The 19,597-nt window shown below is 25.7% G+C and overlaps 3 protein-coding genes across 7 annotated transcripts; 2 read left to right on the top strand and 1 right to left on the bottom strand.

Moving 5' to 3' along the window:
• Nucleotides 1–16: 16 nt before the first annotated feature.
• On the bottom strand, nucleotides 17–3,583 carry LOC132948843 (WD and tetratricopeptide repeats protein 1-like). The gene is made up of 10 exons (XM_061019503.1): nucleotides 2,907–3,583; nucleotides 2,699–2,829; nucleotides 2,508–2,619; nucleotides 2,034–2,221; nucleotides 1,434–1,918; nucleotides 1,276–1,373; nucleotides 822–1,188; nucleotides 550–727; nucleotides 291–483; nucleotides 17–223 (listed from the first exon to the last, which is right to left on the bottom strand). Exons 1-10 carry the CDS (start codon nucleotides 2,964–2,966, stop codon nucleotides 17–19), a joined length of 2,019 nt encoding a protein of 672 aa, XP_060875486.1. The 5' UTR covers nucleotides 2,967–3,583.
• A 2,950-nt stretch (nucleotides 3,584–6,533) lies between these two features.
• Nucleotides 6,534–16,369, top strand: LOC132949717 (heterogeneous nuclear ribonucleoprotein A1, A2/B1 homolog). Of its 2 annotated transcripts, none has more exons than XM_061020742.1 (7): nucleotides 6,534–6,897; nucleotides 8,840–9,097; nucleotides 9,155–9,365; nucleotides 9,434–9,613; nucleotides 9,699–9,887; nucleotides 9,950–10,170; nucleotides 16,259–16,369. In XM_061020742.1, the coding sequence occupies exons 1-6, from the start codon at nucleotides 6,895–6,897 to the stop codon at nucleotides 10,159–10,161; spliced, it is 1,053 nt and encodes a 350-aa protein (XP_060876725.1). In that variant the 5' UTR covers nucleotides 6,534–6,894; the 3' UTR covers nucleotides 10,162–10,170; nucleotides 16,259–16,369. The 2 variants fall into 2 exon arrangements, with proteins under 2 accessions (XP_060876725.1, XP_060876724.1); XM_061020741.1 differs by lacking the exon at nucleotides 16,259–16,369 and adding an exon at nucleotides 10,849–11,772 and having other exon boundaries at nucleotides 6,535–6,897.
• LOC132949719 (histidine protein methyltransferase 1 homolog) lies at nucleotides 16,271–19,150 on the top strand. 4 transcript variants are annotated; one of them, XM_061020748.1, is made up of 3 exons: nucleotides 16,315–16,373; nucleotides 16,917–16,983; nucleotides 17,942–19,150. In XM_061020748.1, the coding sequence occupies exon 3, from the start codon at nucleotides 17,960–17,962 to the stop codon at nucleotides 18,701–18,703; it is 744 nt and encodes a 247-aa protein (XP_060876731.1). In that variant the 5' UTR covers nucleotides 16,315–16,373; nucleotides 16,917–16,983; nucleotides 17,942–17,959; the 3' UTR covers nucleotides 18,704–19,150. The 4 variants fall into 4 exon arrangements, with proteins under 4 accessions (XP_060876732.1, XP_060876731.1, XP_060876730.1 ...); XM_061020747.1 differs by lacking the exon at nucleotides 16,315–16,373 and adding an exon at nucleotides 16,409–16,850; XM_061020749.1 differs by lacking the exon at nucleotides 16,917–16,983 and having other exon boundaries at nucleotides 16,271–16,385.
• The last annotated feature ends 447 nt before the right edge of the window (nucleotides 19,151–19,597 follow it).

Genomic DNA, 19,597 nt, shown 5'->3' with positions numbered 1-19,597 from the left:
AAAAATTATGTTTCTATCAACTCATTCGACAATCATTAAACTCTTCAGATAATGGATCAATTCCATATTGATCACGTATAGCGTCAAAGTCAACACTGTCAGGTCCTTCTGCAGTTCTCCTCATATTACGCAATATTACTTCAAATGGATCAGCCATCATACGTCTTTGGTTTAACATAGCTGTTGTGCTATAATTATTTATTATAGATGTATTATCCACATCCTAGAACATTGTATTAAATGTTTTAATTTAATTTTAAGCATAATTTTTTAATTTTTAATAGTTTTACATCTGGCAATGGACTCCATAATTTGACTTCATTATCAATACCACTAGTTGCCAACAAAAACTCTGAAGGATGTGGTTGTATACAATTTACGATTGAAGAATCCCCTTTCAGTATGAGCAAATTATTCTCTGTATTTTTTTCCCAAATAAAAAATAGACCATCATCTGAACCAGCAACTATGAATTGATTTTGACTATAAATAACAAAAGAATTAAATATTCAAAAATTAATTATAATATTCTATCAATAACAACTTCACCTTCCAAAAAAGTTAGCTTCTTTAATGTCAGTAGATGTATTACAATGACCATAATATCTACGATGGTAATCTTTTGCCTGATTACAAAAGTATTTCTCAAAAGCTATTTTCGGGGCTCGTTGAATTTGTAACGCATCTAGAAAATTTGACGTATCTGATGTTTCACGCGATTTTTTACCTAAATAGAGAACAAATAATTAATGAAAAACAATAAAAAGTTAATACATATAATACTAAACAGATGAATACAAAAATACTGTTATAGTAGTTACCATCAGATTTATCTTTATTATTAGATTGTGCATTTAATAAATCACTATTAAGACTTTTGTATGCGGCACTAGTTTTATATGATGGGTATTTCATTGTGAACTGATCTAAATACATTTTAGAATCTTTAAACTTGTCCAGTTCGAACAGGCATACTGCCAAACGAAAATGTGCTTTCATATGGCTAGGCTCCAATTTTAATGCAGTCACACAATCTTTGAGAGCTGCATAAAAGTCTCCATGCCACTTTCTTTTAATATAGGCTGCAGCTCTATTTGAAAACAGTACACTGCATTTATGAATATTTATAGCTTCATTATATAGGAAAATAGCAGCAGTATAGTCTTCTTTTTCAAATAAATAATTTGCCTGTAAATTATAACAACATTTGTTTATTTACTGTTTTATAAGTATAAATATATAACATGCAATTTACAATGTATACTTCTATCTAACCTTTAATTTTAATTGTACTACTTTATCTGGTAGTGTCAAATGAGGAACAGGAACTTGATCATCTATTAAATCTGTAGAAGAACCCTCCCCATTTTCTCCTAAAATTACACAAATAATTAAGTAACATATAAACTTTATAATTGTATTAAGAAACTTACGAGGAACTTTCATAACTTTAGAGATGTTGAAAAATGCATTATCAGCTCGATTCACTAAGTTATATAAATATACATATTCACCACCATAATTAGCTAACAACTCTTGTCCATCAGGACTAAAAGTCAAATAAGTAATTACATAATTTTTTTGTCTTTTGGGAATTATTGTTTCATTATCATTAGAATGGATGTGACCCGGTACAAAATATTGGAGTGCATTGTTAACTTTATTTGCATTATTGGCTTCATACTCCGAGACAAATGAAGGACATTTTACATCCAATGATGACAGCGATTGAATCATTCTGCGGTCATACAATCTCACATATTGGTCATTAGCACCAACTGCAAGCTGCTCAGTTTTAAGTTGGTTTATATCTAAGCATTTAGCTTCAATCCTTTTTCCCGAAATACTAAATACAGTCACCAAAGTATTTTTAGATTTGTCGGTAGGACATTCATGGCTCATTCTCATATCATGTTGACTGTATGAACATCAACAAATAATTAATTGTCAATATTATTACAACAATAGCATGATTACATAGAAGCTAAATTTAAAAAAAAACCATTATCACACATTCACTAGACGAATCATACCTAATGCATCCATCTTCTGAAGCACACCAATAAACACTAGGTGCATCGTTTGCTACAGCTAGACGTTTAATTCGTCCTTGAGAACAAACACAACTTCTTAATTGTTTACCTGTTGTTACATTATATGTATGTGAACTCCAATCACCAGCTCCAGTCGCAACTATATCATCATTACAACTAGGTATAAACTATATATAAAAAAAAATATATATTATATAATACAATACAACAAAATAATAATATCTATTATAGATAGTTTTTGTTCAAATAGTTTTTCAATTTTATTAACTGAGTACATTTACTCTTTTCACTGACAGAATGTGGTTGCACACAAACCAAAACAAGTCGTAGACCGCCGTATACACACAAAACCCCACTCATCGACTCTAGTTGTTTACACAAAGTAACTACATTCTTTCAGCAAATGGAGTAAGTATAGATTTCTTAAAAATATACTCCAATGTGTTTAATTACCTTAACAGAAAATATGTTGCCGCGGTGTAAAGTTTTAATAGAAGTTTTAACTTTTTGTAAAAATGGATCCCATAATATTACTTGATAGTCATCAGATGCTGATGCTAAGATTCTGAAAAATTATATAAGTTATTTTTAATAGTTATACCTTCACTTTCATAAAATTAAAATTGTTTATAATTTATATATACCTTCCACTTTCATTCCATTGTAGGCAATTAACACATCCTTGGTGTCCTTCTAATTGAGCGAGTAATCCAAGTTTTGAAATACATTTGTAATTCAAGTTACTTTTTAATGCATACTTTGTGCGGATGTGATCCTAATCATCAATAATAGTTTTTAAATTAAACTGACAGAATAGAATAATAAAATATATATGTTAGTATGTTTTATTACGTTTAATTCTCGATTCCTTATCAACTGTAAAATGTTTTGACGTTTTGTTGCTGAAGACATATTTGACTTATGCACTGGCAATCAATTTTATTACTTATAACATTTCAGGAGTTGAGTTAAAACATTGAATTTGAACTATTCAATATTACATACAAATTGAAAGTTCAAAATATTTTATATGGCAATAAATTCAAAAATGTCTTAAAAATCTCTGAATGAGAACAATTAATTAATACAATATAAAAATACCATTAATCATTAGTTTTGTAGTGTACTAGTGTACAGTATGTATAGTAAAATGTAAAAAGTAAATACTAATACTGTATTACACTATCACTCAAATTACTGTAGAAATGTATAATATTAAATGTTAGTGGTTATGACTATGATATCACAGAACACGGACTGTCCGATGCTTTACTTTACTATATAAGTACTTTCAACTATTTTTCATATTATAACCAGTAGCCGAGATTTAAGATAGTAAACACTTAACGACTTAACCACAGAATTGGTGAACATAATATTAAACTATAATATTCTGTGACTAAACTAACTTTAATATTGGATATAGATAATATTATATAATTTATAAACTTGTAGTCACTACTCACTACAACTAGTCACTAGACCGTGCATAGACATAATGTCATAATATAGAATATTATAGAATCACAAATATAATTATATAACTATAAATATTATCTAACTATGTGATAGGACGTGAAGGTGCCATCCGCCATTTAAAAAGAGACTGACTGGCTCTTATCACACTTCTTTAATTTTGACAATAAAAGTACCTAATTAATTTTTTTTTTCAAATTATCTTTTACGTTGATACCTACCTCAAAAAAAGTATCTCAAAAAAAAATTAATTTCCTACAAACACAGACAAGGAGCGAAAAAATTGAAATATTTTTATTTTTTAGATTCTGAGCGGAGCGATGAATGTATTAATTTTACAATAATGATGTTTTTTTAAAAAAAAATGTTGTGTCTGTTATCACCTTTTAGGCCAGTAAAAGTGCTTAACAAGGTGTATTTATATAAATACACCTTGGTGCTTAAATTTTCTTCAACAGTATCTTTTCTGATAGGAAAGTTAATCTAGTTGGTACTTTGGGGGGTTCAAAAGTAAATATTTTTCGGTATTTTTCAAAGCGCCGAGAAAAACAAAAGAAAAATTAAGGAAAAACTGGAATTTTTAGGCAAAATCGATTTTGGTTTTTGGTGTAACTCTAAAACAAATGACCGCGGTAGATACACGAAATTTTGACTGAATATTTATATTAGCATTTTCTGTATACCATAATATTTTCAAAATATTTTGACTTACTTTTAGCTGTTCGCGGACATTTTCAGTTTTCAATTTTATATTTTTTTATTCTTTAAATATCAATAAAATTTTATTTGTTGGGTTAAAAAGTTTGAAAATTTAGTAGAAGGCTACTAATATATTGTTTCAAAGACAGATGAAAAATATAAAAATCCACAGTCACAATTTTAAATATTTTTTATTATAAGCATTTAAAGTTCAAATATTTACAAAATACGAAAATTTAAGAAAAATACGTGCAAATTATTTTGAATTTGAAATTGATAAAAATGTTTCTATTTAAATCTAAGATTTGAAAATGTAATACAAGATTACTCGTAAGTTTATCTACCTTTATCAAAACAAAAATGTCTACAAGGAAATCAAATTAAATTTTTATGAGCGTTTGAAATTCATATTTTTACAACATTTGATATTTACTGGATTTCTCATGTAACGATTTTGCTATTTTGTTGTTATTCAAAAACGAATAACTGTAGATACATGAAAATTTTACTGAATGTTTATATTTTCATTTTCTATACACCATATAATTTTGAAAATATTTTGAATCGTTTTGAGCTGTTAACGGATAATTTCAAATTTCGATATTTTTAGTTTTTTTTACTATAAATATCAATACAATTTTATTTGTTAGGTAAAAATGCATGAACATTTAATACAAAGCTCCTGTTATATTGTTACAATATCAGTTGAAAAATATAAAAAATACATAGGCACAATTTTTTTTATAAGAATTTAAATTTTAAATTTTGACAACATTTATCAAATTTAAAATTTAATAATTATTTTGTATTTTAAAATGTATAAAATGTTCAATTTTATATCTAACGATTGAAAGTTTAAAACAAGGCTCCACGTAAATAGGTTATATATTATAAATTACTTTATTCACAATAATATCATCAAATATACTTAGTAATATCATAGGCTGACTGACCATCTTCGCTCAGAATCTTTTTTCTTTTACAATGAAATTATATAATAGAATTCAAATTTAACACAATCCATTACAGTGACTCACTTGTAACGTACTGTACATTCGAGTGACATCCACTTGCCCACCTTTTTTAAAATTAAAATTGGACTTTTGGAAGTTTATTTTTCTTTTCCGCTTATTAGTTAGGTATTGGTGTAAATGAACAGCCTTAATATAGTGTTTATTCTTGATAGTTCATTGAACAAAAAATGAAATGTTTCGTTTACAACACGTAATGGTATTATAATATACAAATATTCTTAATATGTTAAGGGGATTCTATACCGTGATTTTTTGTTTTTGTCTAACACACGCGCGCGACATAGTATTTTAGACGTTTTATTTTGCCAAACATACCAATTGATCTGATGAAGCGATAAGAATTCTAAAATCAGATTTGAATTTGTCATAAAGTCTACTTGAAATCGACTGTCCCACATTTTTGATTTTTTGATTTTAACTTCTCCAAAAATTAAAATATGAACATTTTTAAATACTTTTTTTAATATGACATTTTTAGGAATTTGGAGGATAATATCAAATATCTGAGAAAGTCGATTTCAAGTAAACTTGACGAAAAGTTCAAATCTGTTTTCACAATTCTTATCGCTTCAATAGATCAATTAGAATGTTTGACAAAAAACACGTCTAAAATACTATGTCGCGCGTGTGTTAAACAAAAACAGAAAATCACGGTATCGAATACCCTTAATGAATAAATTAATCTATATTAGTAGAAAATAATGTTAATATACATTAGGTATAGTTGTTAGTATAAATATATTTAGGCATACAAAATTAACACTTTATGGGCAAAGGGTTCATAATTAGATGTTCTATCATTGCAAAAACTAGAGAAAACCATTAATAGTGCCCACGACTCACCACATAAAAAACAAAATTTCCACGGCTATGGCACTGCAATTAGCGGTATTCGGCAAAAATGCACCATAGAACATTTTTTTTAATCTTATACATTTTATTAGAATCTTTATGTATATGTACAAGGTGCTTACATAATGCATTAATATTATAAACCATACTTATGTATATTGTGTCCCAAAACTCCCGTATCCCCCTTGTTATAATCATGCGGTTTTTAGTTTTTCTTACACTATACTGTATACCCATTATATTATAAGAAATAAATTATTATAGTAAAGTTTATACTGAAGTTTAAACGAAAGTTGCGCGCTTTCTTCAAGCTGTTATTGGTCCGATCACAGTGTCGCCGTGCTGAAGTTTTCCGCTGGTAGTGACTACACTGATCGCTGCCACCACATAAGGCATTAAGGCGTTGGATAATGGATAACTCCTCGCCAACTCTGTGTTTATTTTTTATTTTTTATAGACTTTAGTGTTTAGTGTTTACGTTTTAAAGTTTCGTAGTTCATTCTTGCCCGAGTGCCTGACGCTTTTGTGATTTAAATTTTATTAAATAATTATAATCATTAATCAATCCTGCGGATTGTAGAAGTAGAATTCTTCTCGTTTTGAACATATTAAGTCTTAAAACACATCTGTCTTTTTTTTTTATTGATTGGTTTTTTATTTTAACACTAGTCCACTAGTCATATCTAATTTTTTTATTTCGTTTGACGTTTACTACCAAAACATTTAACTAAACGATATCTGTTCGCATCCACTTTAGATAATTTGTACGACTCGTAAACATGGTAATATTATACAAATTTAAATTAATTAATTACTTTTAATTTCTTGATGCATGACAATTGTGTTTAATATTGTAAATATGTTAAATATGTTTAGTTCTCTATTTTGAAGAGAGAACACATTATAAATTGATAATTTAATGAAAATTATATTTAATTATTATCTTTAATGTTTAAAAATGGGCTACAACTGTAATTTATTAGAAAGAATAAGGAATAACCAATCGATCTGCTAAAATAATTAATTAAAACTGTATACCATAAGAATATGTAACTTTTGGTTAGCGTACCTACAATAAAGTAATACCAAAAACTTGGTTTTCTCAATTTGTATTGTGATATTGTTAGGTTATAAATGCTGGATAATATTACTGTTTATGTACATAGTACAGTAATGATGAACAATATTGAATTATGTCAATTTATTTCTGTGATAGGTAGTTTCTAACAATTCATTTAGGCAATTTGTAATTTGCATTTGCATTCAAATAAATTCAAACGCTTTATTAACTACCCGCTGCAGTTAAAAAAAAAATACTACAATTTTTTTAAATAAATCTTTTAGGTACCTCATCAACATCAATAATTATTATGCATCGAAAAGAAATTTATGAATCGTAAAATACCTATTTAATTATTTGCTTTTACTATTTTAAAATTAATTATTGCCACGCTTTTCTACTAATTAGGTAGTTGATAATATCTATATATTTAGAAATCATAACAACACAATAATTCAAAATATATTAATATACTATTTATATATAATTTATTTTTTATTTCTATTTTTATCTGATTTCTGTTATCATACTAATATGGTTAATTAAAGAAATTAGTTAAGACCAAATATTATTTTTCTCTGACCCAAATTCTCTGCCAAGTGCCAAGTTAATGTACAATAAAATAACTGTACAAACAACAAATTGACCTGATTTCTAGATTTGATTATATTTTGTTATTACCTATATAGAACACATTCTGCACATTTTTCGTTCTATTCTACTATACTATAATTTTTCTAAATTGTCTTCCTAATAATAATTATTGATGTTTAGGTAGGTATGTTATAACTTCTGTTACCTGTTTATTACACAATGGCAATACTCTAGTATAGTTGGCAATACTTTTGGATTTTGACCATAGGGTTTTATCCTCCAAATATTACGTATAGTATTAGTATCTCAAGCATTTTTCCGACATTATATTTATTTTCTAATTTTACAATTAGTAGGAAGTATTGTTTAAAACAACATTACTAAACTCTAACCATACATATTTTTGAAAATATAAAAACATCAAAACATTGAATTACCTAGCAAGAAGTTTTCAATTTTACTATGTACTGTTAAAATGTTTAATACATTCAATACCATGTACCTATGTAACCTAGGTAAACTATACAACCCAATGATTGTTAACCCTTCAATCAATGTTTAAAAATAATTTTACTTTCTTCAAATACAAATTTAATGTATTCTATTTAATACTAGCTGATCCCGCGCACTTTGTTGCATGTATAAAATTACAACTTCAAAAAATTTAAAAACTCCTATTGGATGCAACTCAGCCACCCTGGTAATCAATGTGGAAAAATTTGATTTAATGCTTGCTTGATCCTAATCTGCCCAATTAACCAATGAAAACTAATAAAATAATAAATTGTTCTATATTTTTTTACTAATTATTTCTTCTATAACCAATAGCAAGCATTTATAAACAATTATTTCCACTGTAAATCTCAAAATCCCCATTTGAGTACCTCCCTTTGTTGGACCTACCCGGTCCAATTGTGAATCTGAATCATCCTGGGAACCACTCGAAACACACACAAAAAATGTCATCGAAATCGGTCCAGCCTTTTAGGAAATGCATTAAGGACACAAATACAGACAGACAAACATAAATTTATATATATATATATAAGCCATTTACTTTCTTGTTTTAGAGGGAACCTGAACATTTACGTAAATTATTTGTCGGTGGATTAGACTATAAAACTACAGATGAAAATCTCAAAAAATATTTTGAACAATGGGGTGAAATCATGGATGTTGTTGTTATGAAAGATCCACAGACTAAACGATCAAGAGGATTTGGCTTCATTACTTATGCTGCAGCTCATATGGTTGATGATGCACAAGGTGCACGTCCTCACAAGATAGATGGTCGGACAGTAGAACCAAAGAGAGCTGTTCCAAAAACTGTAATACAATATTACTGAATTGTGATAAAATAATTAATTAAATATATATTTTAATAGGATATTGGAAAACCTGAAGCAGGGGCAACGGTTAAAAAATTGTTTGTGGGTCTGTTAAATGACAGCATAACCGAAGAAGACTTAAAAGAATATTTTTCTCCATATGGTAATGTTACTTCTGCTGCTCTAGTTGTTCATAAAGAAACGGGCAAAAAAAGAGGATTTGGTTTTGTTGAATTTGATGATTATGATCCAGTTGATAAAATATGTTGTAAGTTTCAAGTATACATATTTCATTCAAATATTTTTTTAATTTTACCATATAATTTTGTTTAACAGTAAAAGGATCACATATAATAAAAGGGAAAAAAATTGATGTAAAAAAAGCATTGAGTAAAGAAGAAATGGCTAGAGTAAATGCTAGAAATAACAGTAATTCTGCCGATAATTGGGGTAGTGATAATCGAAGTGCCTGGGAACCAACAATGAGAAATTTTGGAAGAGGTGGAGGATGGAGAAGTAAAAATTGTTAAATTTATTTATAATATATTGCTTGTAAATAATACATACATATTTATTCTATATAAATTGTATAACATTTCAGGTGGTAACGACCCTGACCCATGGGAGTCAGGCCCTAGTTCTCGAGGAGGTAATTGGGGAGGTCCATCAACTAGTGCTTGGGATAATAGTTTCAGCGATGGCTATCAACAAAGTTTTAGTGCCGGACCTATAAGAGGAAGTAATGGTCCTTTGCGAGGAGGTGGAGCTGCAAGACCCGGACCTTACAATAGTAATACATAATTGTAATTACTATTTATTATTATACTAATTTTATTTTATGTTATTTCTTAGGTGGTTTTGATAGTGGTTACAATGATTTTAGTAGTGGATTTAGCGGCAGTAATTTTGCTAGTGGTGAAGGAAGTAGTTTTGGTGGAAGGGGAAGAGGAGGTGTTCGTGGAAGAGGAGGTGGCCCTATAAGAGGAATATCTGGAAGAGGTCCTGGAAACCCAAGTCGTGGTGGTAGAGGTGCTTTTGGACGAGGTGGAAGAGGAAGATACTAACTACCTAAGGTAAATTAAATTTCTTTTTAACCTTTATCTGTTATTAACATAAATAATTGTATTATAAAACTTAAATATACACATTTTGATTTTACGCTTAGAGCCATTATTACATAGAATTTATAAAACCACTAATTACAATAAATACTTTATTTACCTATATTATATTTTATTAACATTATATTATTTATAAATTAAAGAGTTATTTCAAAAAGACACTTCTGAAGTATATTGACATTTATTTTAGTCTAACATATCATATAACTGTAGCAAAAAAAAAAAATTTTAACTCATAAAACAATTATATTTATAAGTGTGTACAAACTTATTCAGATGTACAACCTTTTATTATTTAGTACTACCTAAAATCTAAATTATATTTTTTAATTTTAAAACCCTAATATATGCAATTAATAATTTTTAGCAACTACTATTTAAAATATTTATTTATTATTTATTACAAATTGTAGTCATTGGTTTAAATTATCAGTTAAACCAATTTATATTTGTAATAATGTATTACTTAATTAATTGTATAGTTGTAAATATCAAATGTATCAATCAAAAATTGTCAGTTAAATTATTCTATTGAAATGTTGTACGATTGGCTCTAAGTCGTGACTAGATCTATAAACATGTATTTATTAAACAGGTTTAAAGTAGATTATTTGTTTTATTTGTGCACAGGTTAAAAAAAGTATGAGCTGACCCAAAATGTTACGTAAGGGGTTTGGGTCAGGAGAATTCCAACCCGCAGAAATTTAAACTTGTGCAGGTCATCAGGAATCTTTTTTTAAAACTTTATTCCTCAGTTTATATTGACAAAAAAGAAAGGAAACTTAGGCTTAAAGATTTGTGTGTAATTTTTTTTCTATCTCATTTGTGTCTTGATTACAACATTTTTGTGTGAGTGATAATTATTCTTAAAAAGTAGTAAAGATTAAAAGTCAGTATTATTCAGAACTGTAAGCAAATTTTCCAAATTAAAGAGTTTGTAGTAAGTTAGGTTTAAATAATAAAGAGATAGGTTTAGATGACATCCACAAATTACATTAGAATATAGATAGTATTAACAATTAATTATAAATATATTAATTACTTTATTTTAATTTTTTTTTTTTTTTTTTGATTGATATGAGAATTAATGATAGTGTTTTATATCTTATTTAGAATTAGGAGTAATGGATCATTTAGCTAATTGAGTTTTAATAAAAAATTTCATATTGTAGTCCAACTACCATCTTAATGATTTGTGTTTGTGTTTGATCGTTCAGCATATGTCTAACTAATTTAGGATATATCATAGTGTGTAATAATTTATTGAGTATAGTTACTTGTAATGAAAATTTTTTTTAACTTATAATAACAGTGTTAATTATTTAAACATAATTATGCATAATATTTTAGTCTATTTTTTGTGTGTTAAATATACACATTACTACAATTATCAAATAAGGTTTTCATTATGCAAACTCTAAGTTTATTCCTGTCTTTCGTTAAAAAAAATAAAAAAATAAAAAATAATGTAAAAATTGAAAAACTGTACAATATTTATAATTTTTTTTAACCTGACTTCCAGATTTGTATCAAATAAAAATATATATTAATAATTATTGTATTAAAGATATCAAACTGATTTCGTATTTTACAATTTTAGGAAATGAGTAACAACTTATAGTATACAAAATATACTAATTTTAATGTAATAAGGAGTTTACATTAGATTATCGTATCCTTATTTTTAAAAGAAAGTAGTAAGTATATTATCATCACATTCAAAAGTCAGATAACTAATAAAACACGGCTATTAGTTTTTAGAATTTTCTTTTAAAGCTTACAAAAGGTATTAGTTGTAAATACTTAATTAAAAGGTAATAATAAATAATAAATTCTATTTTTATTAAACATATATTTTTTTGCTATCTATTAGTAACAATATATTATGTATTTATGTGCATTGAAAGGTTTAGTGATTAAAATAATTATTAATATGTTAAATAATAATATGCTTCAAATATATATATATATACAAATTATTTTGATTCAGTTATCCCATTAATGTATAATATCAGAAGCTTTATAAAAAATATAAATTTAAGGGATATGGCGTTCATATTATAATCTAATATTCAAGTTCATATGATTTATGAACAACCATACAATCATCTCTATACTAATTAAAACTTGAACTAATAAGTAATAATTTTGTATAATAATTCATAGGAATGACACAAACATCAATTATCACAAATTCAAATTCTAACTTTGTTTTTTTTCTCAAACTTGAATCCATTTTTCACTCACACTTAAATTTAATTGATTCATCCATTTTAATTTTAAACATAAATAAACCAGTTGTGACTGATTTAAAGTTATTTATATTCATTATTAATGTTCTTCTTACACATTTTTAATTAAACTATTATATATTTTATAATAGTATCAATTACTGCTCAAGTTCAAAGTTATTAATTTCAAAAAAAAATTTCTCGAAGTTCAGGGTGTTTGAGGATTTTGATAAATTCAAGAGCCCATTGCTAGTAAATAATAAAAAGAAAAACGGTCAATTATTAATAAGTAAATCAAATATATTTCATCAAAATATATAAAAATAAAGTAAGAAATTGGGGCTATATATGTACAAATAATGCTAATAAGTTAAATCACATTTTAATTTTTATATTAATACTTAATTCTGTATATGTTTTTAGTCGTAAATGTTAAATTTGTGTTATTTTTGCATGAATATATCATTATATATACAATTTTTTTCTTAGCGTGATCATTAATGATTAACTTATAATTTGAGGATTTTATTTAAGTGTTATTGATTTCTCATCGTTTTTCTTGAATTACAAGTATATATATAATGTAATATATTATTCAATATTATTTTGATTGTGTTATTTCTATTAATTAATCTCTTAAATATCCAATTCATAACTTATTTTATCAATTTATATTATTAATAAATTGTTAATTTTTTTTTAAAAGAATTTAACTAAGTTAATTAATTTTTTGATAATATCTTTTTCTATTATTGAAATAATAATGGCATTGTTTGTGTTTAGTAGACAAAATTTAATTTAATTGAAACAATTCGGTAATTATATTCAAAGAAGTACAAATGATCTATAGTCTATAATATAGACTAAACCAATTAAACAATATGAAACACAGTTTTTAAATTCAGGGGAAAGGGTGATCATATACCCCCCATAAATTTGATTTATACATTTTTTAGTTACCCATTTATGAAAAACTGAATAACTGTACATAATGGCCAATTAATTTGAAAATAATTGTTATAGTGATGTTGATTATAAGTTGAATGGGTGAGTAGAATTATAAACTTCAATATTAGTAGGTACTAGCCCACCAAACATAGTTGTCTTGATATCTCCTATGGAAATTAGGTTATTAAGTATTTCCTACTGGCTAGCGGACAAAAGAAAAATTAAGAAAAAACTGGAATTTTTGCACAATACTCAGTTATAGAAAAATGTTGTTTTTTTTTGTAGTAAATCAAAAACAAATGACCTTAATACTAGATAGTTTCACCAAATGTTTATATGATCATTTTCCATGCAAGATAAGATATTTAAAATATTTTGACTTTTTTTTAACTATTTATGGAAATTAAAATTTTATTTTTATATAAATGTGTAAATAATTGTTGTTTTGCTTAGTCAAAAAGTTTGAAAATTAATACAAGGTGTTTCATAAATTGTTCATATTATATTAATTGAAAAATATCGGAAATATATTGGTACAGTTTTTTTTATCATTCAAATTTAACACTTTACGGTAGGGATCGCCAACCTTTCCCAAAAAGTGGGCTACATTCAAAATGTTAAGTATCTGGTGTTCGACAATTATTTGTTTAGGTATATTATTTATATTATTACATGCAGCATAATAATATTCTTTTATTATTACAAAAATTGTGATGTTATTCGCTGATAAATACTTTACTTTGTATATAAAGCGTAAAAGAGCATTTAAGTTTATAATTGCATACCTGATCAACAGATTATGGTATAGTTAATTTGTATTACGATTGCCCAATATTTTTTTAAAGACTGACCAGTCGATCGCGACCCCTGCGTATCAGTGATACCTACTACTTACTTATCCTCCTTTTTTTATATCTAATAAATGGTAATAAGTATTTTTTTTTAGAATTTGTTATTTACTTATAGAATAAAAACATTTTAACATTATACTGATGAAATGGCTCCAATAAGATAACAAAAACAAGTTGTAGAGTTGGCCAAACTACAGACTTTGCATTAGATAACTGTACAAATGTTGTATGTTTCATAAACATTATTTCAAATAATTTAAATTTGTTCAATGTTTTGATTATATTTTTGATTGTCATGGACTATTTCGAGTATTTGAATTGATGGCCAGATATAATTTATACTATTCTGAATATTTTATACAATATAAAATGTATAACTTACTTTTAATTCCATTTTAATTATTTAATAAAAATCAAATTAAAACATTGTATATGTATGCATTTTCCTTGCATGTTTTTGAAATTGTTGATGCTTAACTATATACATATTCTAATGTATGTTTTGCATAAGAAACTTGTCCTTAAGAAGACGTTACACCCGCATGTCTTGTCTCCGTCTTATAAGTGCGTAACATAGCAAATTTTACGCTCAGCAGAACACGTGTAGCTCCGTTAGTATAAAAATTAGAACCTCTTATAAAATCTAAAAGTAAGACTATTATCTAGGCAACCTCATGGGCTTTTTATTATATTTTAATTTTAACGCGAGTTATGAGTATTTTAAAATTGTAAATTTTTATACATCTTCAAATACTCATAACTCGCTTTAAAATTAAAATATACTAAAGATATATAGCCTAGATTTTATAAGAGGTCAATTCACTCTAATTTTTAAATTAACGGTTTTGCTGAGCGTAAAATTTCTCTATATTACGCACTTGTAAGACAGAGACAACACATGAGGGTATAACATCCTATTAATAATTATAGTGTCAAATAATAATGAAATAAATCAATTTTACTTCAGAACATTTTTAATGTTGTAAATTATTTATATTTGTTGCAAAAAAGCAAACCTATGTTGTGTAATATAGTTGTTATACCTATTTATAAATAATTTTGTGTTACAAACTATAGTGTATTTAAACATTTAAACTCAATTTAACAATATTAAATTTTCCAGATATTTAAGATGCTGTAAAAATAATTTGTAAGTACAAATTATAAAGTAAAATCGGTTATTGTTGTTTTAATGTTTTTATAGTTATAAAATGTACAGATTATTGAGATAATATTATTGAATTAATATTTTATAAAAGATAAAGTATTAAAACATAATAAATATAAAAATAAATAATTTTGGTAAATATTCTGAAAAATTGTTTTAATTTTTACAGAATTATAAAACTATATATAGAAAAAAATGTCAGCTTTTTGGAGGTATTTACACAATTTCTATACTGTTTATAATGAATGATTGAGGGAGTAGATCGTTAATACATAAATATCATTATTTACATATTGTTTATTATAGTAAAATTATTGTTGTCTTATATGATAAATGCAGGTACCAGTTTTCCTTGTTGCACGTCTGTGTTGAACCTAAGTACAAATGATCTTCATCAAGTTTTTTATGAATATGACTTTAAAATAATTTTTAAGTCATTGTTCATAAACACAACTCACAAGTTAATAATAATCACAAGCTAAGATATAATATAGTTAGAAACATAGAGTATAACCTGTGGTTAAAAGTACATAATATCATTGATAATAAATATTACCCTAGTACCAGTGGCCCAACGATGGTGCTGGGGGGGGGGAAGCTACCCCTGACTACTATTACCCCCCCAGAAAAAAAATGTGCTTATTAATATAGACATAGGCCGCATATGGGTTTTTTAAAATTATTAGTTTTGTTAGGTAGGTTATAGCCCTCCCCAGAATTTTAACCCTAGTTTCGTCTATGCCTAGTTCCCTAAAACATTTCCTTATTTCTATCAATATATTATTGTAATTTTTATTAATAACTGCCATGTATTTATAACATTTATATTTTATTTTTACCAGAAATTTTTTCAAAAAAAAAATGTTGATAACTTTTTGAAGAACGCTAAAACTATTGTCATTTCAATATTTTATACTTATAAGTTATAAGGATTAAAGATGACGAGGAAGTGATTTAGTAAGTAGCTAAGTAAGTTGTTTTAAGTAAAAATATAAAAAAATATTGAAGTAAAGGGTTAAAAAACAAAATATTTTTAAATGGCACCACTGTCAAGACTGATAAGCAAAATAAAAACTTGTGTTATCTTCACAGATATATAAACAAGTTGATCTTAGATATATGATCTAAGGCTGTGGTAGTGTGGTTATCTTTAATATGATTATCATTAAAAAATTGAAAAGTGTAAGTTAAAAGAAAAGGGGTTAATTTATCTTTTAAATTTAACTTTATAACAAACCAAGTACGTTAACTGAAATATTAAATTTAAATTAAAATCTAATAATTTTAAAATTTTAATTTAAACTGTGCACTATTAATTTACTTAATACTCCTGGTTTGTGAAGTTATTGGTTCATATGAGAATTATTTTTTGTCTTTCATTGAAATAATAGTTTTTTTTGTATAATGTAAAAAAAGCTTTATTATTTTAAGCAGGTTAGTAACATTATGCTAAATTGTATTACTTAAATTTTTAATGATGAATAATTTTTTTTATTTTAGTATCTATATTATATGTGGCTTACAGAGATATAAGTTTATCGGAATGGTTTTTAAGGAACAATATTAGGTACAATATACTTTTTTTAAACTATTAAATGTAAATTCCTAACCTTAATAATTAAAATAATTATATTACTTTAAACTTCATACTAAATTAAACTCTCGCAGTAACCCATTAATCAAAAAACTATCATCCATCTCATTTCCTGATTATGTACGAATAAGATTATTATGCTATTCACTTTTGTATAGAATAGTACCAACATTTAGCTAAATGGCATAGTAATTTTCATTAGTTTCAAATCTCAATAACATCCTACACATTTTTCTTTAGATTTTAAATTTTAATACTTATCATTATATTGTTTGTGTATAAGGCTTCATTTACAGTATTTACAACATTTTCTGAATAATAAATAATTGTTCTTACTGAAGACTAAAGTCTGATTTCCATTCATCAGATACTATAATTGTCCTGCCAACTGCCCGTTATATCTCCTCTTTGGATAGTTGGAATTGTTGTATTTTTATCTCTGTTATTAAGAAAGGCCACATTAAATGAATGCCATAATCTCATATATTTTATAAATATTAACTATTCTTACTATACAGATTTTGAATGCAAAATGTTTTTAATTGCTAAAATTTATTTTACACATGGTTAAATTGTAGTTATTGGTGTATATTCATCATCTGTTACTTCTTGATCAAATTTTATAACTCATACTTAATTAGAAAATAATAATATTTCAGAGGAATTATAACAAATCAACTTGTGATCAAATATTTTAGTATATCAATTATATCAACTATAAGTATGCCAATTTGTGAAATTATGTGATTCTACATTCCTATTTCTTTATACAAACATTTTGGTTCACCTTAAGAAAATCAAAATTAATAATAATTTGTTTTATTTTTTATATTATAAGTCGTTAAAATCTAAGATTAAAATGTTATTCAGAATATTGTAACAAATTATTTTAATATTAATATTATAATATTTTCATTTATTCATTTTTCAGATAAAATTGTGTTTCAAAATGTTCAAGTTCAATTTTAATGCAGATGAGTTTGACGTGTCTGAATCTAATGAAAATGATGACCATGTGGTCAAAACAGAAGAATTAACTAATTCTTATACATTGGCCACTTTGCCATTCACAGAATTGATCATTGGAGATAAGTCTTTAAAACTAATTGAAGAATTTCCTAATACATACAATTCGGATCTCATTTCTGGCACTTATGAAGGAGGATTTAAACTTTGGGAATGTACTCTTGATCTCTTAGAATATCTAAACAATAACACCATGTACTGTAAAGAAAAATCAGTCTTAGATTTAGGCTGTGGTACTGGCCTTTTAGGAATTTTTACATTGATTTCTGGAGCTCGGAATGTCGACTTTCAAGATTTTAATAAAGATGTATTAACCAATACAACTATGAGCAATGTATTAGTAAACTGTAAAGAAAGGTTAAAAGTTTGCAAGTACTATTCAGGTGATTGGAAATCATTTACTACATTTAATGAAGATACCTATGATCTCATTTTGACATCAGAAACTATATACAATGTAAACAACTATACGAAGCTTATCAAATTATTTGAAAATAAATTAAAACCATCTGGAAGTATTTTATTAATTGCCAAAAATTATTATTTTGGTGTTGGTGGTTCAATTACTGAATTTTTAAATTGTTTAAAATCTTCTAAAATGAGTTCGGATATTGTTTGGACAAGTACAGACGGAGTAAAAAAAACTTTGCTCAATATACATTTTTGATTGCTTTAGTACATATTTGTTCATAAATAATACAAGAACTAACAATCAAATAATGACATTGTTTTTTTCATTTATCATTATTTACATAATTATAAATGGTAATTAATTAACATTTAATGTAATATTACATTAATATACTTTTCTTTTTGATTTTGTAAAAAGTGTACAATGTTGTTTTTAGTCTTTAGTCTGGTTAAATCAAAAACTAAAAGTTTCTTGTACCCCTATTTCTTAATTTAGATGAATATTTAACTAGGAAAATTGTTAATTGTTAATAGAAATTAGGAATCATCCATTTAAATTGCTTAGTATTTTGTCAGAGTATAAGAAAAAACTACGAATAGTTCGAGAAAAACAATGTTGAATGCCAGTAATATAGTTTTATTTTAAATTATCATAATTAACTATGTTTTGTTGTCCACCCTTTTAAAATATCACTATTATAATTAATAATTTGAATAAAAAAATGTATACATACATATATTTATATATTACATATAATTATAAATAATTAAGTGATGTATTTTCAATATGTACTAAAAATATATTTTTATAACATAACAAAATATAGAATTTCTATCAATATTTTAAATAAATAAATAATCCTTAAAATTGTATTTTAACTAGTTCCGCAATTAGTGCTATAAATTAACAATATTTAGGTTAATATATAAATAAATATATAATTTAGAAATTCACTCAATTAAATGTTAATTGTAAAAAAATAATTTAAATTGGGAATAATATTTTTAACTGAAATAGTGTAATAATTATGTTAATTTGTTTATACAACATTTTAAATTTAAATAATAAATGTGAGGAATGTATTTGTCCAATAATATAAGTCTCAAATTATTATACAGAGTGATTAATTATTTCAAACATAACATACCA

The sequence above is a fragment of the Metopolophium dirhodum genome, chromosome 7 (assembly GCF_019925205.1).
Source record: "Metopolophium dirhodum isolate CAU chromosome 7, ASM1992520v1, whole genome shotgun sequence".
Taxonomy (NCBI): Eukaryota; Metazoa; Arthropoda; class Insecta; order Hemiptera; family Aphididae; genus Metopolophium; species Metopolophium dirhodum.
This window is presented reverse-complemented; position numbering and strand designations above follow the sequence as displayed.